The 19,576-nt window shown below is 47.8% G+C and overlaps 9 protein-coding genes across 9 annotated transcripts; 2 read left to right on the forward strand and 7 right to left on the reverse strand.

Annotated features, from left to right (window-relative positions):
• Window positions 1–640: 640 nt before the first annotated feature.
• F5891DRAFT_1181912 (uncharacterized protein) lies at window positions 641–1,099 on the reverse strand (the record flags this gene model as incomplete). The annotated part of the gene is made up of 3 exons (XM_041366088.1): window positions 641–672; window positions 725–1,027; window positions 1,081–1,099. The coding sequence occupies 3 exons, from the start codon at window positions 1,097–1,099 to the stop codon at window positions 641–643; spliced, it is 354 nt and encodes a 117-aa protein (XP_041232074.1).
• An 858-nt stretch (window positions 1,100–1,957) lies between these two features.
• On the reverse strand, window positions 1,958–2,691 carry F5891DRAFT_470022 (stress responsive A/B barrel domain-containing protein). The gene is made up of 4 exons (XM_041371932.1): window positions 2,548–2,691; window positions 2,349–2,498; window positions 2,199–2,297; window positions 1,958–2,147 (listed from the first exon to the last, which is right to left on the reverse strand). The coding sequence occupies exons 1-4, from the start codon at window positions 2,564–2,566 to the stop codon at window positions 2,113–2,115; spliced, it is 303 nt and encodes a 100-aa protein (XP_041232075.1). The 5' UTR covers window positions 2,567–2,691; the 3' UTR covers window positions 1,958–2,112.
• Window positions 2,692–3,494: 803 nt separating this feature from the next.
• Window positions 3,495–3,948, reverse strand: F5891DRAFT_975296 (stress responsive A/B barrel domain-containing protein; the record flags this gene model as incomplete). Its single annotated transcript, XM_041376496.1, has 4 exons — window positions 3,495–3,529; window positions 3,581–3,679; window positions 3,731–3,880; window positions 3,930–3,948. 4 exons carry the CDS (start codon window positions 3,946–3,948, stop codon window positions 3,495–3,497), a joined length of 303 nt encoding a protein of 100 aa, XP_041232076.1.
• Window positions 3,949–4,648: 700 nt separating this feature from the next.
• F5891DRAFT_1002608 (uncharacterized protein) lies at window positions 4,649–6,142 on the forward strand. Its single transcript, XM_041360254.1, has 3 exons — window positions 4,649–4,772; window positions 4,827–6,020; window positions 6,094–6,142. Exons 1-2 carry the CDS (start codon window positions 4,728–4,730, stop codon window positions 5,733–5,735), a joined length of 954 nt encoding a protein of 317 aa, XP_041232077.1. The 5' UTR covers window positions 4,649–4,727; the 3' UTR covers window positions 5,736–6,020; window positions 6,094–6,142.
• A 26-nt stretch (window positions 6,143–6,168) lies between these two features.
• F5891DRAFT_1002610 (uncharacterized protein) lies at window positions 6,169–7,000 on the reverse strand. The gene is made up of 3 exons (XM_041360255.1): window positions 6,819–7,000; window positions 6,645–6,759; window positions 6,169–6,580 (listed from the first exon to the last, which is right to left on the reverse strand). Exons 1-3 carry the CDS (start codon window positions 6,895–6,897, stop codon window positions 6,322–6,324), a joined length of 453 nt encoding a protein of 150 aa, XP_041232078.1. The 5' UTR covers window positions 6,898–7,000; the 3' UTR covers window positions 6,169–6,321.
• Window positions 7,001–7,034: 34 nt separating this feature from the next.
• Window positions 7,035–11,631, forward strand: F5891DRAFT_470182 (uncharacterized protein). The gene is made up of 22 exons (XM_041371934.1): window positions 7,035–7,445; window positions 7,496–7,659; window positions 7,710–7,780; window positions 7,840–7,901; window positions 7,953–8,101; window positions 8,152–8,439; window positions 8,493–8,559; window positions 8,612–8,815; window positions 8,876–8,928; window positions 8,980–9,089; window positions 9,141–9,330; window positions 9,382–9,607; window positions 9,664–9,688; window positions 9,744–9,825; window positions 9,889–9,963; window positions 10,024–10,170; window positions 10,222–10,305; window positions 10,359–10,547; window positions 10,599–10,682; window positions 10,737–10,834; window positions 10,890–11,079; window positions 11,130–11,631. The coding sequence occupies exons 1-22, from the start codon at window positions 7,160–7,162 to the stop codon at window positions 11,415–11,417; spliced, it is 3,132 nt and encodes a 1,043-aa protein (XP_041232079.1). The 5' UTR covers window positions 7,035–7,159; the 3' UTR covers window positions 11,418–11,631.
• A 27-nt stretch (window positions 11,632–11,658) lies between these two features.
• Window positions 11,659–14,327, reverse strand: F5891DRAFT_470174 (glycoside hydrolase family 16 protein). The gene is made up of 11 exons (XM_041371933.1): window positions 13,987–14,327; window positions 13,367–13,929; window positions 13,281–13,314; window positions 13,154–13,229; window positions 13,005–13,103; window positions 12,928–12,950; window positions 12,845–12,875; window positions 12,201–12,793; window positions 12,124–12,151; window positions 11,918–12,062; window positions 11,659–11,865 (listed from the first exon to the last, which is right to left on the reverse strand). The coding sequence occupies exons 1-11, from the start codon at window positions 14,200–14,202 to the stop codon at window positions 11,778–11,780; spliced, it is 1,896 nt and encodes a 631-aa protein (XP_041232080.1). The 5' UTR covers window positions 14,203–14,327; the 3' UTR covers window positions 11,659–11,777.
• Window positions 14,328–14,348: 21 nt separating this feature from the next.
• Window positions 14,349–16,008, reverse strand: F5891DRAFT_1002629 (uncharacterized protein). Its single transcript, XM_041360256.1, has 8 exons — window positions 15,882–16,008; window positions 15,733–15,790; window positions 15,496–15,667; window positions 15,279–15,434; window positions 15,116–15,228; window positions 14,874–15,022; window positions 14,669–14,816; window positions 14,349–14,613 (listed from the first exon to the last, which is right to left on the reverse strand). Exons 1-8 carry the CDS (start codon window positions 15,934–15,936, stop codon window positions 14,442–14,444), a joined length of 1,023 nt encoding a protein of 340 aa, XP_041232081.1. The 5' UTR covers window positions 15,937–16,008; the 3' UTR covers window positions 14,349–14,441.
• A 171-nt stretch (window positions 16,009–16,179) lies between these two features.
• Window positions 16,180–19,522, reverse strand: F5891DRAFT_1101045 (fungal-specific transcription factor domain-containing protein). Its single transcript, XM_041363576.1, has 12 exons — window positions 19,228–19,522; window positions 18,984–18,997; window positions 18,774–18,915; window positions 17,933–18,718; window positions 17,714–17,883; window positions 17,525–17,618; window positions 17,063–17,459; window positions 16,851–17,005; window positions 16,786–16,825; window positions 16,633–16,729; window positions 16,537–16,579; window positions 16,180–16,472 (listed from the first exon to the last, which is right to left on the reverse strand). Exons 1-12 carry the CDS (start codon window positions 19,332–19,334, stop codon window positions 16,415–16,417), a joined length of 2,103 nt encoding a protein of 700 aa, XP_041232082.1. The 5' UTR covers window positions 19,335–19,522; the 3' UTR covers window positions 16,180–16,414.
• Window positions 19,523–19,576: the final 54 nt, after the last annotated feature.

Raw genomic sequence — 19,576 nt, forward strand, 5'->3', positions numbered from 1 at the left:
GAGGGCCCGGTAATCAGTATGCGCCTGATGCGGGCGGAATTCATCCAGTTTCTCTTTGTTCTCGAACAAAAAAATGGCCCCTAGAGCTTGTTGGACAGCAAGTCACAAGCTTGTGTGAGATAGCGCACCCAAGTCATAGCCGTGGTCGAGGGGGTGGAGGACCTTCTCTCCGGTGATAACGCTCTGAAGCGCGGATATTCTTGATGGAAGCTCTTTGATAAGTTCCTTCACATACTCTCTTTGCTCGGGGGTTGCCTCCGACTTGAACTTGTACAGGACTTTGCTGCGTTAATTCCAAGCAAGACGAGGGGGTCTGATGGAAAGTTACCTATATTGTAGATGGTCATGATGAACTCAGATAGAACCGGGAAGTGAATGGTCGCTCAAAACCTCGGACGTGTGCTAGGATCACTTTGCAGTGTCAGCATTCTCTATTTGAGACAGGTGTATGGTGTATGACATGGACTGTGTGCATGTGACGATATGGCTTGTCTGACAGAAATATCTGTCTATATAAAAATCATAGTCGGAAGCCGAAGTGGAGGATTATCAATTTCCTCATCATGATAAGCGCAATAGATTTAGCCATCTACACGACTCTACTTAGTACAGCACGATATCAAACTAGAGAGTTTCCCCTCTAAGCTGTCTCGATATCAAAGATGAGTTTGTCTGACAGCGCCCTGTTCAGATACAGCGGTCTTTGAACAACAAGAAAACACACCTTCGAGATAAGGTGCTGTGAACGCCTGATAATCAATATGCGCCTTGTGTGGGCGATACTCGTCCAATTTGACCGCGCTCTCGAATAGAAAAATAACCCCTAAAGCAGTCTTATTAATCATCCGGGTTGTAGATACGATGAGAGATGCTGTACCGATATCAAAGCCATGTCCAAGGGGATTGTACACTGTTTTTCCAGCAACGATGCCCTGGATTGCAGGTATCTGGGATGCAAGGGAACGGGCAGAGTCTTCCACACTCTGTCGTTGTTCTTGGGTTGCCTCAGGCTTGAACCTGTATAAGACTGTGCAATGTGTGAGCGCTTGAAGATGGACGAGAGAGAACGATAAAACCTACTTATATGGTGAATCGTCATGGTGAACTAGAAAGAAGGAAGAAAGAAGAGTCACATGGATGTTGTATCCCCAACATATATATATGAGCACGGCGGCTCGGTGTTACATAATTTTGTCCACTTCGTCATCCTGTGCTGTGTATTTGCAATGCATTCCCCTCTAGACTGGTATAAGCAGCCCGCCTTTGAGGCAAGCTGACGATAGATAATCAGACTGGTGAAACTGCAGGGAAATTGGACATGGTGCCAGCACTGGCAACTTGGATCGGCGTCACTTTCCAAAGGGTCAACTTCCCAAAAAGAGGTGCTTTTCCGGGGGTCAGCAAAGGTTCTTCTTATTCGGGCGCAACGTCACATGAAATTGAACGTGCCAGTTTGTCTGTCGACGGCTTGCCTCATGGACGGGTCACTCGCGAGTCTACATCCGAGTATTCTGCTGTGTTCTCAACTCTTGATCATCCAAGTTTGTTTCCGACTTCGTCTCCATATTCGCATGGCACCTCTCATAGATCGAAAAACTATTGGAAATACGATGTCTGTGCCATTAATGGTGTACAATGATGAATGCTGCAAGTTTCATTCAAAGTCGCGCGTTGACGACTTGTTTAAACAAAGTACAGACCGATCAAGCCGGCGAGAGGGTTGTGTATGCGAGGGCGGGAACAATTCGGCTGCAGAGGGTGACGATCATCTAAAAGCAAAAGTCGACTTGAGCTTGTACTAGTCTGGGGCGACGACGGACTGCTAGCACTGCAGAACCGATACCATTGTGACTCTCACCCCGGGACATTATAAGCTCCTAAACGTTAGCTTGTTTTTGGCGTCAACCTGACTCAGAGCCATCCGAAGGTGTATCACATTCCGACTCACGGATGAGGTGAATGGATTGAAAGGTGATTCAGTTGATTCAGATACCTGCGAAGTAGCATCGTATTGAGATTCTTCACTTCAAGGGCCGCGATCCGAAGGCAATTCATACACAGCAGCATCTCTAGCCATCACCTGCACAACATCCTATCAAACTAGTTTCCTCTCTAGGCGGATGACTCGATATCAAAAATGAGTAGACCTGCACCCAACCATTCAATGAAAGCGATCTTCAAACAAAAACAAGACATGCCTTCGGTCAAAGGTTTCGCTACCTCCTGATAATCAATATGCGCCTTGTGTGAGCGATACTCGTTCAACTTGGCTTCATTCTCGAACAGGAAAATCACCCCTGAGGTACGGTCTTAATGACCACTCTGAAACAAGATGAAAAATGGCATACCTTCGTCGAAGCCGTGTCCGAGACGGTTGTACACCGTTTCACCAGTGATGATGCTTTGGATTGCAGGTATCTGCGACTGAAGGGCGCTGACGCTGTCCCTCACGCTCTGTTTCTGTTCTGGGGTCACCTCGGACTTAAACTTGTACAGGACTGTGCTGTACATTAGCAACTGAATTCAACGCTTCGAAGGAGGCTTTACCTATGTGGTGAATGGTCATGATGGATTGAAAGGGTGAGGGGAAGTGATAGCTGAGCCCATTTGCTTGATGTCTATTTAAGCAAGGGTCGGACTAGAACTGAAACTAGCGAATCGTTTGTGAGGGCAATGCAAGAGGTTCGTAATGATTATCGATCAATTGAGGAACTACAACGGACTGCCACATCATGATATTGTGCACCGCAGCATCCTGATCCGAGCGGGGGCACTGCAACCATTACTAAGGTCATAGTTGAGCGCTGAATTCAAGTATTCATCATGCATCAAGGCTTTAGCTCCGGGTGCTTCCGCCCTCTTTACGGCGTCCGGTTTGCAGCTACTCAGTACTCAGTATTCAGCTTTTTTAGAATTGATTATTAATGTTCCATCATGTCAGTTTTATACGCCAAGTCTACAGCACGCCGTGATAATCAGTAATCATTGATCCATTCCGACAGAGGTTAATCATAAACGTCAAGCGGACCAATAACTCTGCTGTGGACTGCCGAGCGACAACTTGTGGTCCCAAACAAGAACACCTACGTGACGGCTTGTTTAAACAAAGTACGTGGCGAATGCTATTTATGGTGAGCAGCGGACTTATCAATGTGAAGAAGCATCGTGACCCCCGGCGCTCACTCCAGCGTATCTTGGGCACAGACATAAGCCCCTAAGTGATGGGCACTATCAGCTTTCGCAAAGAACTGCCATTTTGACGTCGACTAGTAGAGCCGCCATCCATCACCCATCAATCAGGTGTACGCATTCTGACTCACGAATGATGTGAATGCCCATAGTTACGACTCGAACGTGATTCAGTTGATTCCACCACCTGCGTATCAAACATTACGTTTTATTTCAAAGGTCGCGAGCCGAAAGTGAATTATACGCAGCACCTTGAGCTATCACTTGCGCGAGCAGTACAACATCCTATCAAACTAGTTTCCTCTCTAGGCGGATGACTCGATATCAAAAATGAGTAGACCTGCACCCAACCATTCAATGAAAGCGATCTTCAAACAAAAACAAGACATACCTTCGAGCAAAGGGTCCAATAACGCCTGATAATCAACAAGCGCCTTGTGTGGGCGATACTCGTTCAACTTGGCTTGACTCTCGAACACGCAAATGACCCCTAAGATACGATCTTAATGACCACTCTGAAACAAGACGAAAAATGGCATACCTTCGTCGAAGCCGTGTCCGAGATGGTTGTACACCGTTTCGCCAGTGATAAGGTTTTGGATTGCAGGTACCTGCGACGGAAGAGCGCTGACGCTGTCCCTCACGTTCTGTTTCTGTTCTGGGGTCACCTCGGGCTTAAACTTATACAGGACTGCGCTGTGCATTAGCATCTGATTTCAACGCTTGGAAGGAGGGTTTACCTATGTGGTGAATGGCCATGATGGATTGAAGGGGTGAGGGGAAGTGATAGCTGACTCGTCCATTTGCTTGATGTCTATTTAAGCAATGGTCGGACTAAAAACCGAAACTGGAGAATCGTTTACGAGGTCGATGCAAGGGGTTCATAGTGATTATTGATCAATTGAGAGCTGCCACATCATGATACCGTGCACCGCAGCATCCTGATCTGAGCGGGGGCATTACTAATAGTAAGGTCGTAGTTGAACGTTGAACGTTGAGCGCTGAATCATGCATCATGATGCATCAATGCTTTAGCTCGATGACAACATTTGAATCACAACTTTAGTCATACCAGTGGTAACGTACTAGCATGGAAACAATATCGTGATGGCATCACCACCGCCCTGCTCTTTGTCTGGCGTCCAGTTTGTGTAGTATTCGGCTTTTTTTTAGAATTAGTAGTAATTCAAGTTGTTATGATGTATCTGTGTGACCAACGCCGTGACGCCATGAGTCCCGCCGTGACCAACCCGTGACGATCAAGTAATCGACCAGTCCCGAGCAAGAGCACTGTGCGACCTAGAAGTACCAATCACTCGTAGACCATCGAGTGATATCTCATGGTCCCAAGCAAGAGCACGTTATGCGACCTAGAAGGAACAATAGCTCTGCCGTGGACTATCGAGTGACACTTTTTGGTCCACTGCACACAATGCGCTTCTACTTCTGTGGATGACGCTGTGGCGGTCATTGTTTATGAAGTGAGTATTTAAGGACTCCTACACAGTCCAAATCAATTTGACATTGGCTACTTCATCATGCAACCTTTTACCCAACTTTCATTTCCATTTGGCGACCTTCCAGTTGAGCTGGTCCTCCTTATCCTTAAATATGCGGCACAACCCAGTTTTTCTCAGATTGTACCATACAAGTCTAAAAACCCATACTCATTCGCCCTCGCTCTCTGTCTTGTCTCTAAAGAGGTCAGGAAAACGGTGTTGCCCGAAATTCTTCACACTGTGCTGCTCCCGCAATTGCGCAACGTGACAGCGTTCGTGGACACCTTACGTATGCAGCAGGCATACGCTCAGCAAGACTATCAATTCAAATTTGACTACGCGAAGCATGTACGCAGGATGTGGATGGGACAGTTTCGTGGCTCCCTCTCAGGACTTTCGCTCAACGAATTCGGACAAATGCAATCTGGGCTAGACCTCAGTCCCCTGGCTCCTGTCCTGCTCGCTGCACCGTCCATCGCAGTCGACTTTGAGAATCTGGGCCTTCTGTCAGGTTGCCTTTTCCATGCCTGGAAATCTCCGGTTCCGTACAGCCCAAAAATCTTGATGGTGACGGGTACTGAATCCATGACTCGCCAATGGTCGTCCTTTATCAAGACCGACCATGGAGCGGCTTTCCTTGCTTCTATATCTAATGTCATCTCCATTACACACACGACAACCGACAGTACTCGGCACCAGTGTGGCATCTGCCACCGCGATAGTGCATCGAAAATCTACAAGCTGCCTGAGTGGATGGCGCGGGCTCCACTCAGCAATCTCCAGACTTTTTCGTTGCCCATTCCGCATAGCGCCCACACGCTTGCTGAATGTGAGCCTACTGGAACGGACATGAAAGTAGAACTTTTGACGTTCTCTGTTTCCAAGTTGTCGCCGCGCCGACGCACGCTCAAGGAACTAAGGATAATTCAGCAAATGGGGAGTTCTCCGTCCGATCATGGTCTTTTGGCGGCGTCCCGTCTTCGATCATCCTTTTGTATCCTTTGTCAAGATTGGCTGAAAGCTTGGGCCTGTGGATTAGGAAGCTGACTGGTCATTGTATATGTATTGCTACCAGTTTCCTATTAGCGTTGGATATCTCATGACATATTATATTGGAATGATGCTCGCAGGCACTCGTTGCATGTACGCGCAGCTTTAGGATCCTCCATAGTAAAATTCTCTTGCAGATAAAATATGTGCTGCTGAATACACAAGAACAAGACACTCACATCGATAGGTATATTGACAGTGAATGCGCCAGCAACAATACGAAGACCCACAAGCAGCGCGTCCCCGACTCTGGCGGCCTTTAAATTAGTGGAAGAGGGTTCTGTGGCAAGCAAGGTGTAAGAACGGCTATCCGACCCCAGCACACATGGAGTCACCTCGGGATTTGGAATTTGACCTTTACTTTAAAAGCAGCAGTGATTCGCACACTAGCTCGAGCGTTCAAACGTTCAACACTAGCTATCGTCTATGTTTATCATTCAATGCTACTTCTACCTCAGCCCTATCGGGTTGATTTTTCGTTTCCGCAGCGACTGGAAGGATCGACTCGCGAAATCCTGTTGAACTAATGCATAGTGATTAGATGATGTACAATGCGGCAATTATGATCAAGAATAACGTAGGACTACAAATGCACACCGCTTTCTTCTTCATCCTCCCCAGTTGAATTCGATGACCCAAGACCCGAGTTGCCTCCCGGGAGAGGTGCGTCCAACGGCTCGAGTCCAATATCACCAGTCCCAAATCCACCGCTGGCATGCCTACCATTTCTACTTTCAGGTGCCGGTTCAGGAGGAAGGTCATAATGAGCGCCAGTGGCATTCGACGCTCCACGCTGGGTGAGCGCCAATTTGAGCATGAATATTCGCTCATCTTGCGATGCTCTGTGTGAACGCGTGCGTCGATCTCAATAAGTGCAGCAAAGTCCATGTACTGCCTTGTACTGACAACGTCTGGTTGTTTTCTTTGATTGCTTGTGCGATGTCTGGGTCGTCTCCATATTCCTGGAGTTCTTCTTGCGTGCGTTTTAGATGGGAAATTGAGTTTTGAAGACGACTGATCTCTAATATTTAATGTTCAAGTTGGTCCTTGGATATGCGTCTCTAAATCGTGATTACATACCATCGGCAGAAACTTCGGGATCAAAGGAGATAGCTTGCTGAAACGTGAATGGCTGAGGGTGACATGGAGTAAATTCCATCGTGCTCCTTAAAGTGGGTGTGTGGTAGTCATGAACGAACCACTGATCAGGCCCGCTGACATACTTGACTGCCGATTCCCGCCAGGTGATAGTTGGAGTCGTGGCGAATTATTGAATAATGAGTATTCGGGGTCCGCTCTATACCGTCTGCAAGACTCAAGTTGTCGATCGAATTCAACAACTAGATCATTCAATACTCGGCACAGTCGTAATTAGCCATCAAAACTAATAAGCTGCTCTCAGTTGCTTGCTTTCTCGCGTCATGGACGAGTCTGTCGCTCTCGATGCTCTTGCTGACACGCTCACAAGACTATCCACGAATTCGTACAGTGTTGACCTCCATGTGCAGCACATTCGCCTGGCAAAGTCTATGGAAGACAAGGATCAAATATTAGTTGCTCTCGAAATGGCAACAAGCTATATAGCAACACCAGACGAAGTTTGGCTACCTCTCATTGACGCGAAGACTGCCGCGAATGATATAAATACGCCAGAGGGTGCACTGGAGGTGTTGGGCGTATATTCGAAGGCAGAGCAGGACTACATGTGTATGTGAGCTCAATATACGTTCTGGGAGATATTGACAGGCTACATCTAGCCTTCTCCATTTTGCAAAAGCATCTGGAATTCCTAGCCGACCGTCACGACCACTTCTCTGGGTTGGAGGTTCAACCAGATGGTCTAGGAGAGCTGTTTTCTGATGACTGGACTCGGGAACTCATGTCGATTGTTGTTTCCAAAGGCGCTGGTGACATAGCACAAGTAAGTTTGTCAATACAAACAACACATTACTAAACGCCAACGACACGCAGAGTCATATACTTTGGGATCAGTATTACAACTGGGAGCTTGAGATACTGGAGAAGGCCTCGATGGATAAGAAGTGCGTTGCAAAGTTTCGACGCTTCGACGACTCGTAGCAGCTCGCTTATGATATGTCAGGCCCCTATTGGTCGACGTGATTGAAAACATCCTGCTCGCTCGTCTCCAGCAACCGCATGCCAGTAAGATATCATCATTCACATACTTTTTCGATACTAAGGTCCCAACCATAGAGCATCAGGACACCTATCAATCATACTCCTCGTTTACAACTGCGCACAAGCCTCCTAGTGAATACGAATCGCTTCTCATATCTGCGTCAAAATTGCGTTCACGGGCCGTCAAAGAATATGAGAAACGAGAGGCGTCGGAGATGGCATTGGTAAGCAAACTACTTTTTCTTCGTAAATTTCTGACTGTTCCTCTGTTTAGGCAGCTGCTGGATACTCACTCGATGCATACGCAACCTACATCGCTGCAGAGCGACGTCGAAGAGATCCGGATTATCTCATTCTTTGTGGATTGTACGAACGCGGCCTTGCAGAGGCATCAAGACGCCAATTTGCCGGCGAGCTTGGCGCAGAACGGGCAACACAAATGTTCTGGGTTGGATACATTGATTTTGTGAATTCACAAGGTCAACGTGCGGAGTTTTGGCAACGTGCGACACGCAGCGCACCAGGCTCGGGCGAAGTTTGGGCTCGATACATTCGTTTCCTGGTAAGCTCAACAAACCTTGACCCGCTTCCTCACCATGCTTATTCTCACGCCAGGAACGGGAACAAGAGTCCGAGGCCAGTACGGATGAGATGGATGCCGGTCAGAATGAAGATATTGAAGGTAAATAATGGTGTTGGACTCCACTCCTCGTTGTCTTATTCATTTTTTTCAGCTGCCTACGCTCGTGCACTCTCAACAACCCTGTTTAGTAGGGGCAGGAAGAGTGATCTTGAAGTTGACGCTGACCAAATTGTACCTTTGGTTCTCGCTCGTGCAGGCGCGGCAAAGCGCGCAGTTGAAGCCGGTCGTGATGACGGGGATAGTCTGGCCACCCTCATCAAGGTCGTGGAGGATGGGATCGCGATGGTTCGCCAAGGTAAGAATGTATGCTGTTTGACCCAATTATTGATAGCAACGATAAGTACCCTTCCTTTAGCATCGAGCAGTGGAGATCCCCGCTTCAGGCTAGAGAAGTTCTTGTCTGAATTCGTATGTCAATTCATGTGCGCCGCAAATAAACTTAGCGAACCTTCCATGTAGTATCTCAGTCTTGCGGACGTTCCGGATGCTGCCGTGCAATTATGGGCTTCCACAGCGGCTCACTATAAATCGAGCTGGGCGGCTTGGGTGGCTTATACTGATGTTCTCATGTGCGCTCCATTCATTTTCATTTACATGGATGTTCAGTTAATCGTTTCCAGCCGCACATATCATCATGATCTTGCTCGCAAAACCTTCCAAGATATGAGCACGAAGAACCTGGACTATCCAGAGGCCCTCTGGGATGCATGGCACAACTTTGAACATGCGCACGGGTCCCTTTCTTCTCTCGAGGAAGCCATATATAAAATCACTCAAGCAAGAGCCCAACTTGAAACGCGGAGAGCGCGGGTAAGTGCGCTCTCATAATAATTTGGTAACAACTCAACTGCATTTTAGGAGGCCGAGAAAGCATATACAGCAGCGGCAGCACAGTATGCAGAGCAGCAAGCTGCATCAATGCCAACTGTATCTGTTCCCGCGACAGGTCCGACACAAGATTCAATACCGATTGCCAGTGAAACTATGGATGTCGACTTCCCAGCTCGAGCCGACACGAAAGGGAAGCGGAAAGCTGAGGAAGAATCCCTTGTTACTGAAACCGGTGGGGGTAAGAAGCCTCGCCTCGGTAAATCATTCATCGCCGTTATTGCATTGAGGTTTTAATGAGAACTGTGCTTCCAGAAACTCCACCTGTTTCCCTGAAACGGTATGGATGCCTTTATACTCGAAAGGATATTCACTTCACACAAATTCATGATCAGTGATCGAGAGAACTGCACCGTTTTCGTTGCCGACCTACCATCTGAGGCGACTGAAGCCGATCTAAAGGCATTGTTCAAAGACGCGAGTGTTCTATCCTCCTAACTCTGTTCCTCCTATATTTCTTTCTCACTTCCATGTACTCAGTGTGGCGATATCCGAGACATCAAATTCACCCGTATGCCGGAAACACTAGTCGCAACGGTGGAATTTCATGATAGGGTAGGTCACATCATTTTACGGACCATATCGTGTGTACTGACACGTGTATTACTTCCTAAGGACAGTGTGCCAGCTGCTCTTACCAAGGACAAGAAGAGGATACATGAAACCGAGATCGGCGTGCATCTAGCCTGGCGCTCTACGTTATATGTCACGAACTTCCCAGAAAAGTTCGACGACGCATCTATTCGTGATTTGTTCGGCCAAGTGAGTCATTTTTCTGCGCATTATATCCCCAATCTGATTGAGTTCCAAAAGTATGGCCTTATCTTTGATGTACGATGGCCAAGCAAGAAATTCAAAGCTACACGACGTTTTTGCTACTTGCAGTACACATCTCCAGTTTGTGACACTCTTTTTGTGTGAACTGTTGACATCTGACTTTTGCACGGCAGTCGTCAGCTGAACGAGCACTTGAGCTCCATGGTCGCGAGCTGGAGCCCGATCGCGCTATCAGCGTGCTCGTCTCAAATCCCGAGCGTAAGAAAGAGAGATCAGATGCAGATGCTAATGAGCGAGAACTCTATGTTGCTGGCCTAAGCAAATTTGCGACGAAAGAAGACCTAAGAAAAGTCTTTGAGACTGTGAGCCCGTTCTATGTGCAGTGTTTGGTTGCTAAGGGTTGTTTCTGTCAGTATGGACCCATCAAAGAAATCCGCCTTGCGGAGGATAAGAGCGGACAGTCTAAAGGTTTTGCTTTCGTCGATTTTGAATCAGAGGTATGGTTTCTGCGAACATGCAACTAATTTGTTGTTCATCGTGTCGCTCTGTAGACGGATGCTCGTGCTGCGCTTGCTGCTAATAACTATGAGCTGAAGAATCGACGTATCGCGGTCACTTTCACAGATTCTCGTGTGCGTGCGAAGAACAAGTTCAGTCATTCTCTCGCATTACTGTACAACAAATTTACCTTATCCGCTTTTTAGAGAGCGCACAGCCGAAACAGGTCTGGGCCGCCGCGCTGACGCCCGAAATCGTTCTGTTCGAGTTCGAAACATTCCCTCGGGAACACAAGAAGGACTACTTCATCAGCTCCTGGAGAAACATTCTCTCGTTAAACGAACTGAGGTCTTCACTGCTTTGAACGAGGCAGTGGTCGAACTTGAAAATCCTGCTGTTAGTATTGAGTTCATACGATCCGCAGAATCCTAGTGACACGTTTATAGGAGGCTGGGAAGCTACTGCTTAGGACTGAACCTATCATCTTGGGCGGGAATGTATTACAGTTTTCTGAAGAGCAGGTAGGGCCTTCCCATGGCCAGCCTGCGGCACCGCCGCCAGCAACTGGGGGCATGTTTGTACCTCGGGCAACTGGGTCTCGGCCGAGAGCGGGCCTTGGTCGTGCCCGCAAACCTGGTCTTGGTGCCACGCAGGCGCCATCGAGTTCAAGCACCCAGCCACCAGAGCAGAAGGGAAAGAAGGGGCAAGATGACTTCAGAAAGATGTTGGGTTAGATTATTGCACACGGCATACATCCCTATCAGATTCTAATACGTTGAACTCACTCATCAGTCAGCTCTATATACTGATAGTCCATCTAACTCACATGTTGTGGTTTCGGATCCTATTTACGATAGGTAACGACTATGAAGGAATGTCTCTACCACGAAATAATAAGGACCTAGTAAAGTTCCATGTATGTCGTGGGCAGGACATCCTTTTATGGGAGGGAGCGTAATAAGGGTTTAAGGAGGGGATGAAGTGTCCAGCGCGCAATAGCTATGGTCGTATAATAATGCAAGCATGGCGTATGGTTATAAAAGATCATGACTAACTACACAACAGCACAGCGCGAACCAGGGGGTGGCCACAGCTTAACACCCGGTGAGAGTATTTGTGGGAAATTGATATCCACCTTGTGCCCATGTTGTGATGTTGGGGTCAGTGTATGCGTTCAGGTGACTGCGCAATGTGAGATATTGACTGATAGTAAGAGGATATGATGGATACGCACTTATTGATATAATCCGCGGTGGGGCGGTTTGGTGGATCGCAGGTCAGGCCATTTTGGACGCCTTCCCGCTGGTAGACGCGAACGTAGTCGATATACATTTCACTTGGAAATTGCATGTGCATAAAGTCTTGCTCCTGGAACGAAGCTACAGTGAAACACGTTCAGTAATCAACGAAAAAAAACATATCTTTGCTGGTTCCACTCACGAGCGAGACCCAGGTTCAGGATAATATACTGCAAATGGCGTCAAATGTTGATACAAGTCATATAACAAATAATTTACCATGGGTTCCTCGGGAATTAAACGTGCCGAAATCTCAGCCGTGGTGTCCGCCCCAATAGCTGCAGATGTAATTTTCCATGTTTCTTGGCCTTCACTGTACCACTGAATGTATCCCTGTGGCCGATTGCTAGGGTTTGACCACCATTCATAGCCATACGTCGCGAAGCCCTGCCCGTTGTAGTTCGAACTACTGATGTAGGAGACCGCGGACAAAGCCTGTTGGTAAACACCACCCTTGTAAGAGTTCAATTGAGTTTGGGAATTCTGGATAGTCGTAGCAGGTGTCGTCGAAGTGAACTCATACTGATAGTTGTACGGGGCGGTCTGGAAGGATTGAGAAACTTGGCCTTCGAAGACACTAACGTCGACTTGGGTCTCGAAAATGTCGATCTCTGGAACTCCACGTCCCGTATTTACATTAGGCCCAGGATGATCTTGACCCGTGCAAGTGCAACTCGGGAGTCGTTGACCTGGTTGATAGCTCAGAGGCCCGCCGCCGGCTCCACCTGTGGCCGCTGCAGCAGGAGCTCCATTCTGGGTCTGATTAGGCAATATTCCTAGGTCACACGTGTCATAGCTGTATGGCCAAGTGCCTGCAAAAATATAAGACACAAGTGAGAGAACATACACATTCACACTCTAACCTTGGGTGGTGCCTCCATAACCAGCGCGTCCCTATCAATATTAGTCATTACCGCTGAAAGTCTCGCAGATTATGATGGCTCACCAAGTTGCCCATGGTCCATGCACCTAAATAACGGTGTCAGTAAAAATAGATAGCGCCCGATAGCTAACTTTGCCCACCAGGCCAGAAACCAGGAGCTAGAGGCGTGCCTGGCATGCTCACGTTGACCTCTATGTATCCCGTTGTAAAGCAGATCTTGTTCCATGTTGTGACCATGCCTATAAATGATGAGTCGACAGGAATCATCACATTGGCGGATTCCACACACCACTCATGAAGTTGAGGTTGTTTATGGGCTGTTCCGACATAGTGATTACCATATTACCGCCCTGAGTCGTTATAGACTGTGATGGATGTCAGATCATGATGAACACAAATTCTGGGTGCTGCCACACCTGCGGATCATACCACTCGAGGTCACCAGTAGCCCTGTATCAGGAAGCATTATATCGGCTGACGATCTCACGCGGTTCACGCTCACCAATAATGGAGGTTCTCTGCCTCCCAGAATGGGTCATCTCCAGGCCAGAATGTTCGACCGTCTGTATTAAATTCATCGCTGAATACTAACTGGTATGTATCTCCATCACTGCCCGTTCGGTAGTGGTATTGTGATGGGGTGGCGGCATCTATGAGGCTCGGCATGCCTGGGAGTAGCGGTATCTGACCCGAAGCGTTTATCCCACCCAAGTTGTATCCTGTTGTCGTGTCGGCTGGTAAGGTAAAATAATGTATAATTGGGTATCCAGCGAACAGCGTGATGAGTCCGACGACGAGGATGAAGAGTGCAGATGCGTTTGCCCATCCTCGAGCTGAAAAAATTGTAAAAGAACTGTCGAGCGCGGCATCATTGACTGGATCTGGATTGTGTAGAGCGTCATCAAGATCCGGATCCTTGATGTCCCACAGATATGGTGGAACGGTAGACGAGGCTCCTAGCGGACCGCCGGGCTTTTCGCCAGTCACAGAAGAGACTTCAGAGGCGGGAGCACTGAATCGTGAAGGGTTGTGAACGCCGTTGTTCTGGGATGTAGATGGGTTGTACTTGAAGCGCCAACAAGTTCACAGCAAGATCAACAGAGTGAAAAGTAGAGTGCTCACAGAATAAGGACCATATCCCCCGCCAATTTGACCACTAGCTACTCCCTGTGCGATAGCACCCCTACCTGACTGCATCTGGCTGCCTGCAGAACCAGACCTTGCTGGGGGTCGCGACTGATTATACGGGGCTTGCATAGATGAACCTTGCGGACTTTGTGGTACGGCGTAATATTCCTGGGCGCTTGGAGGAGGCCGGCGTTGTTGCTGGGGAACCATGGAGTTAAGAGGAAGAGCGACGACTCGGGAACAGGAAGAGGAAGATATTCGCAGGGTGACCTTGACCCCACGGTGGCTTTGAGTCAACGCTGTGGTCTAAACCTGGACGAATTGACTTTCTCACGCTACACGCATGCCCAGCCTGCTTTGAAATTGTGACACCACGCTTCGAAATATTGCCGTGGTGATAGATCACAAATAATTAAACAAACATCACGTATATGGCCCAACAGTATCAACTACATGCTCATCCTACACACCGATCCACCACCTGTGTTTCCATCGAACGTGAAAAAGTTTGCTATCGGCGCTTCTCGAGCGGCGAGAGCTTTCAAAATATCCTGCGCCAAGATCCCTCCAACAACTGCGCATGTCGGCGAAAACTCGTGCACAGCTGATGTGCTCATTGCACTGGAATACATACGTCATTTTTTATCCCCAAACAGGTAACTTTAATAATGCATACTCAATCAAATCCGAAGGAACTGAAGTCAGAACTTGTTGGTTAACGTCTGACGAAGTGAGGATAGAATTGGCTATCTGCCCTAGCTCAGAGGTTGCGTCAATGTCATCTGGAAGTTGGCCTTCATGGATATGTTGATACTCCCAAAGGGCTAGCAGGTGCACATCAGGTCGTGCGTTTGGAACTAGAGCGTGAGATTGATTCATACCTAGAATGATATGCACCACAGCGGGGTTGAGTTCCTTTGTCTGGCGTTTTGTCAGACCTGTCCAACGATGCTGCAAAGCCATCGACAGCCGTGAGTAGGATGCAGTCGCTTTCACATTCTTTGGTGCTTCTTTGGGTGCCGATCGGTCACTTTCCTCAATAATGTTAGACGACAAATGGAGTAAGATTGACAGGCCAATAGAGACGCGCTGTCATCCAGAACAATGGATAGAGGCCACTCACGGAGAAATGTAATCATGCTTGAGCAGATCGCAGAAGACGTAACCGAGCAAGCCAAATGTACCACCAGCATAGAACGGCTTCCCAAACTGCCGGCAGATGTCGTTGATCTTAATCTAAAAAGAGCAATTAGACTAACGAGTACACTGAGAATCGTTGAACTTACCAAGGCTTCGCGGTCCCAATCCGTCACGCAAACCAAATCAACGCTCATAATGAGGGCTTCTAAAGACCCCTGCTCTAGAAGCGTTGGATGTCTCAGGGCTTGCACTGTAACAAGTGGATTCAGTGCCTCTATTCGAGCCTTTGCGGCATCTACTCTCTATCAGAAAAAAACCGATAAATAACCACAAAAAGTCTGCGAGGGTTGAAATTTGTAGTACCTTTTTCCCCACATCCTCATCTCTGAAAAAGAAGCCAGCTCCCAAGTCCTCCTCCTTGACTTCTTCTGAGTCGTAAATGACAAGTTTCCCTATCCCTGCCAAAACGATGTTTTTGATTGCTTCTGTCGCGGTACCCCGCAGTCGGATAACTAAGATGGTGGCATTTCGCATTCTATCAATGGCCAGTTCAGTACTTGTCATGTCGGCTCATTGTGTAGCAGACGATCGTGCACTCACCGTTGCTGAGCTTCAAGGCCCCATAATCGTATCTGACGGTCATAAACAGCTGCTTCATCTGCGTAACCACCAAGGTTCAATCAACAATGCACCAAAAGAAGACGCGTCTCCTGTCAGCGTATGGAGCCAATCTGCAGGGATTGTCCAACCTTCCGTAATCTGTACTGGGTCGCCTTTGCTCCCTCCTTCGTAATGTGTGTCCATGACGAATTGGCACGACAACGTATAAGTAGGTCGGTATGAATCACGTCCAAATGACTGGCATAGAAATCGAACGCGGGTCAATGATTTGGCCAAAACTACTTTGCGAGTCACAAAGTGGTCACGCCAGGCCAAATATGGAACTCCCCTGTTCTCAAGCAATCCGACAAAAATACAGACAGGATTCAGTCAAATCAAAATAATACCTTGATATTCGAGGTCGGGTATCAATATTTTTCTGAAGATAGACCATTGACATCCGCGGTATGCCAATCACGAATGTGGTGAAATTGTTCTGAACTCTAATACTAAAGATATCAAGCTTGGGAGAGAGCTGACACAGTCTGACTGAACGAATATCGAATATTGATAAGAATAGAAAGGACATCGGTATGTATGAATAGACGAGTCCAGCAATACGATACACAAACCACAGATACAGGGACGACAAAAAGAAGCACATAGATCATGTACTATTTTGCTAGATCATGGACATGCCACCGTCGCCACTCGATGTGCCGTCACGATCATCGTCGAGACTGGGATACATAGCAATGAGCTCCACAGATTTCACACGTATGAAATCTGATGACCGCAACTCACAGATAATTTCTCTCGATTTCGGACAGAATAGATAGGAAGTCCCCTAAGAAGCGTGTCAGAGAGATAGTGGCACGGCGATAAGCGCGCGAAACGCACACAGGAAAGCATGGGCACGGGCAGCGGATACCGGAGCGGTCTCCGCCTTCCGAACAGCATCTAACAAGGTGGATGCGACGAATCGCACTTTGTGCACCTAGGTGGCACAGCGGTGTTACTTGATAGTGCAAAATCAATACGGATGATTCTCACCAGCGAAGGACCATTAGTAGCGATTGACTGGATAGGAATACTGTGGGAAAGAAAATTAACAGCACCGTGTCAAATGAAAAAGTTCTTGCCTGCGAAGAATATTGAGCAGGTCACTTGCGACCGCTTCCCTATCCTCGGCGACCTGGTGTTCATCAATACTACCTTGCAAAGCCGTAATGAGTTCATCGCGGTATTGCTCCACCACGAATCGCACGAGTTGCTTGATCAACAGAGTTAACGGGATTTTAAGCGGCGCTGTTTTACAGTGACAACTCACTTGAGTCACATAAAGATTTGCCTGCATGACAAGGAACGGGTTCAGGGCGTTCGCACGTGAAGCTTTGGGGTTTTCGAAGAAGTCCTTGACCTCCGCGAACGTGGCTTGTCTGAACCCAGCGCCATCGCACTCCGCTGGAAGGCGGCTGTGCCGACGCGTTTGTTTCAGCCTCAGGGGCTCTGGTGTGTGGATGAGGGCCCCCATAATGCGCGAGTGCAAAGATTGGACCTCCTCCAGTCTCGCCGTTGCAAATTGACCCTGTGGAGGCGACCGCTTATCCACTCTGATACGAACTAATATTTCACCGAGAAGTGCAAAAATCCTGGAGATATAGTTTAATCCTGAGACCAGGGCTGTCTTGCCACGCGGCTGAGGCAGGTATGCACTGCGAATGATGCTCAAAAGAGAAGTCACAAAATGATAAGCTTGGTTGATTCTCGGGTGAAAAGAAAAATGACCTACTACTCGTCATCGAGTTCCTTCGGAAAGTGGACAGTGCAATCTTCATCGCGAAGACATATGGGGCGCCCCAAGAGAATCGACATCGACTTGTCAGCTGCAGATCCCAAGGTTAAAATTTATTTTGTGCGTATTCAAACATGATGTTTTTGCATCGATGAATGATACAGAATGCGATAATCCAAAACGTACCATCAAAAAGTAACCAGAATGTTCGCCGTCTGACCTCGCATTCAATGGGGTCAAGCCCCTCGTAGGATGACTCCTCGTGCATGCGCAGAGTAACAGCAATATGAGCCGCTTCGCCGAAGGCCGCATGCTGCGCGGCATCATTACCTTCGCAAAAATGGTAGATACAGTCGCTGGCAATAATGAATTGAGGTAGTCGTGAAAAATAGCCGAACCACGCACAAGTATCGGATAATAACGTGCATAGACATGGGAGGGTCGTAGGCTGCAGTAGTGATATGTCGGCTGGCTTCATAACATCTCTGCGCAAGCTTTCGCACAACCGAGCGCTCCATGGGTACATAAGATCGTGGTACTTGCACCAAGGTTGATGCTACTGTGGACATGACCAGAGCAAAAAATAGCGGATCGCGTTCCTCTCTCTTGGTATGCAGGTCCGCCATGAACGATGGCTTGTGGATACATGGGGTTAGCGGATACACAAAATCGAAGAAAAGAGCGATAATGAGTGAAATACTGTCCCGGGGAGCGATATCTTCCAAGCGGTGAGGTCGGTAATAATATGAAAGTGGAGGTATGACATTCGGAAGTAGAACCGGGAGGGACTGAGGTTGTTTATAAGACCAACTGTATGCGGGAAATCCGCCATATATCTCGGAAAAGGGATATGATTGATTATCGTCTGTCTTCTGAGGAAGTAGGGCGCTACTAGTTGATGTCGGGAGAATCGTATTAACAGGAGAGTAATGATTATGATATGAGTCGGCCGCGATAGGGTATCGAGATGGGGAGATAATGGGAGCAGAGGTCTGTATTGGGGCCATGATGGGTTCCAGGGAAGGGGGCTGTATGTGCTGCTGCAATGGGGATAGACTTGGATGTATTGGGCTGGCAAGGGATTGGTGAGCAGAGATAGGTGATGTTGATGCAACATTGTTTGTTTGATTATTCTGTTCAGACTGAGCTGCAACAGCGGCAGCGGCAGCTTCTTGTAAACGACGGAGATATCTAAGGATCTGGCATTGGTATCGAGGGAAGGGTGTGGCCTTGGGGGAGGACTTACAAGTTGGGAGGTCCTCTCTTTTTTGGTCTGTAATCATAAGTGCAGGGTATTCCAAGCGCTATGCAGTGTTTGCATGACTGCTTTGAATCTTCTAGATTCTCTCGAACGCATCGAACCTTTCTGGCTCTACAAGCATCACAGCCTGTTCGAAAGAAGCGAATGAGTAACTCAATCTCGATCATCTTTGAATAAATGAGCGCTAAAACGTACTCTGAGATTGCCGCCTGTTGGAAGCAGAAGGGGATTTGAAGTCAGAACATTGAATCTTTACCAAAGCATAGAAAAAATGACATGACAAGCTTGCTATTTGCACCGATAGTGTTGGATCAGGCTGGACTCGGCTACGAAGTTTATATGAATCGGGTTAGACGCAAAGGAGGTAGGAATGAATGGGATGGGGAACAGTTTCAAGCTCAACGGAGAAACATCGGTCTTTATGAGGACTCGGACGCACTTTCTCTGGCCTCTGCTGTTTTCGGCGGTTGTAGATTCGTTTGGACTTGCGTCGCACGATGTAGGCGAGACAGATTTAGCGTCTTTTTTTGCTCGCACAGCAGGCATGCGTGACAATGAAACTCTGAGAGGTGCTGATGGAGACGGAACCGGAAACGAGTGAGTTCTCGTAGTTACGGTGATTAATGAGAGTACTTGGTTAGTAATTCTCGTGTGCTTTTCTTGGCAGTAGGGTAAGATATTATAGGCCCAGGTACGCCGGCTCCCAGCTAGACAAAATTAAGACAAGAGCTTTTCTAAGGCGAGTGCACACCCAAAGATACACGGCCCGTTTACCCCGCACCCAATTT

The sequence above is a fragment of the Suillus fuscotomentosus genome, assembly GCF_016647785.1.
Source record: "Suillus fuscotomentosus strain FC203 chromosome Unknown F5891scaffold_4, whole genome shotgun sequence".
NCBI lineage: Eukaryota > Fungi > Basidiomycota > Agaricomycetes > Boletales > Suillaceae > Suillus > Suillus fuscotomentosus.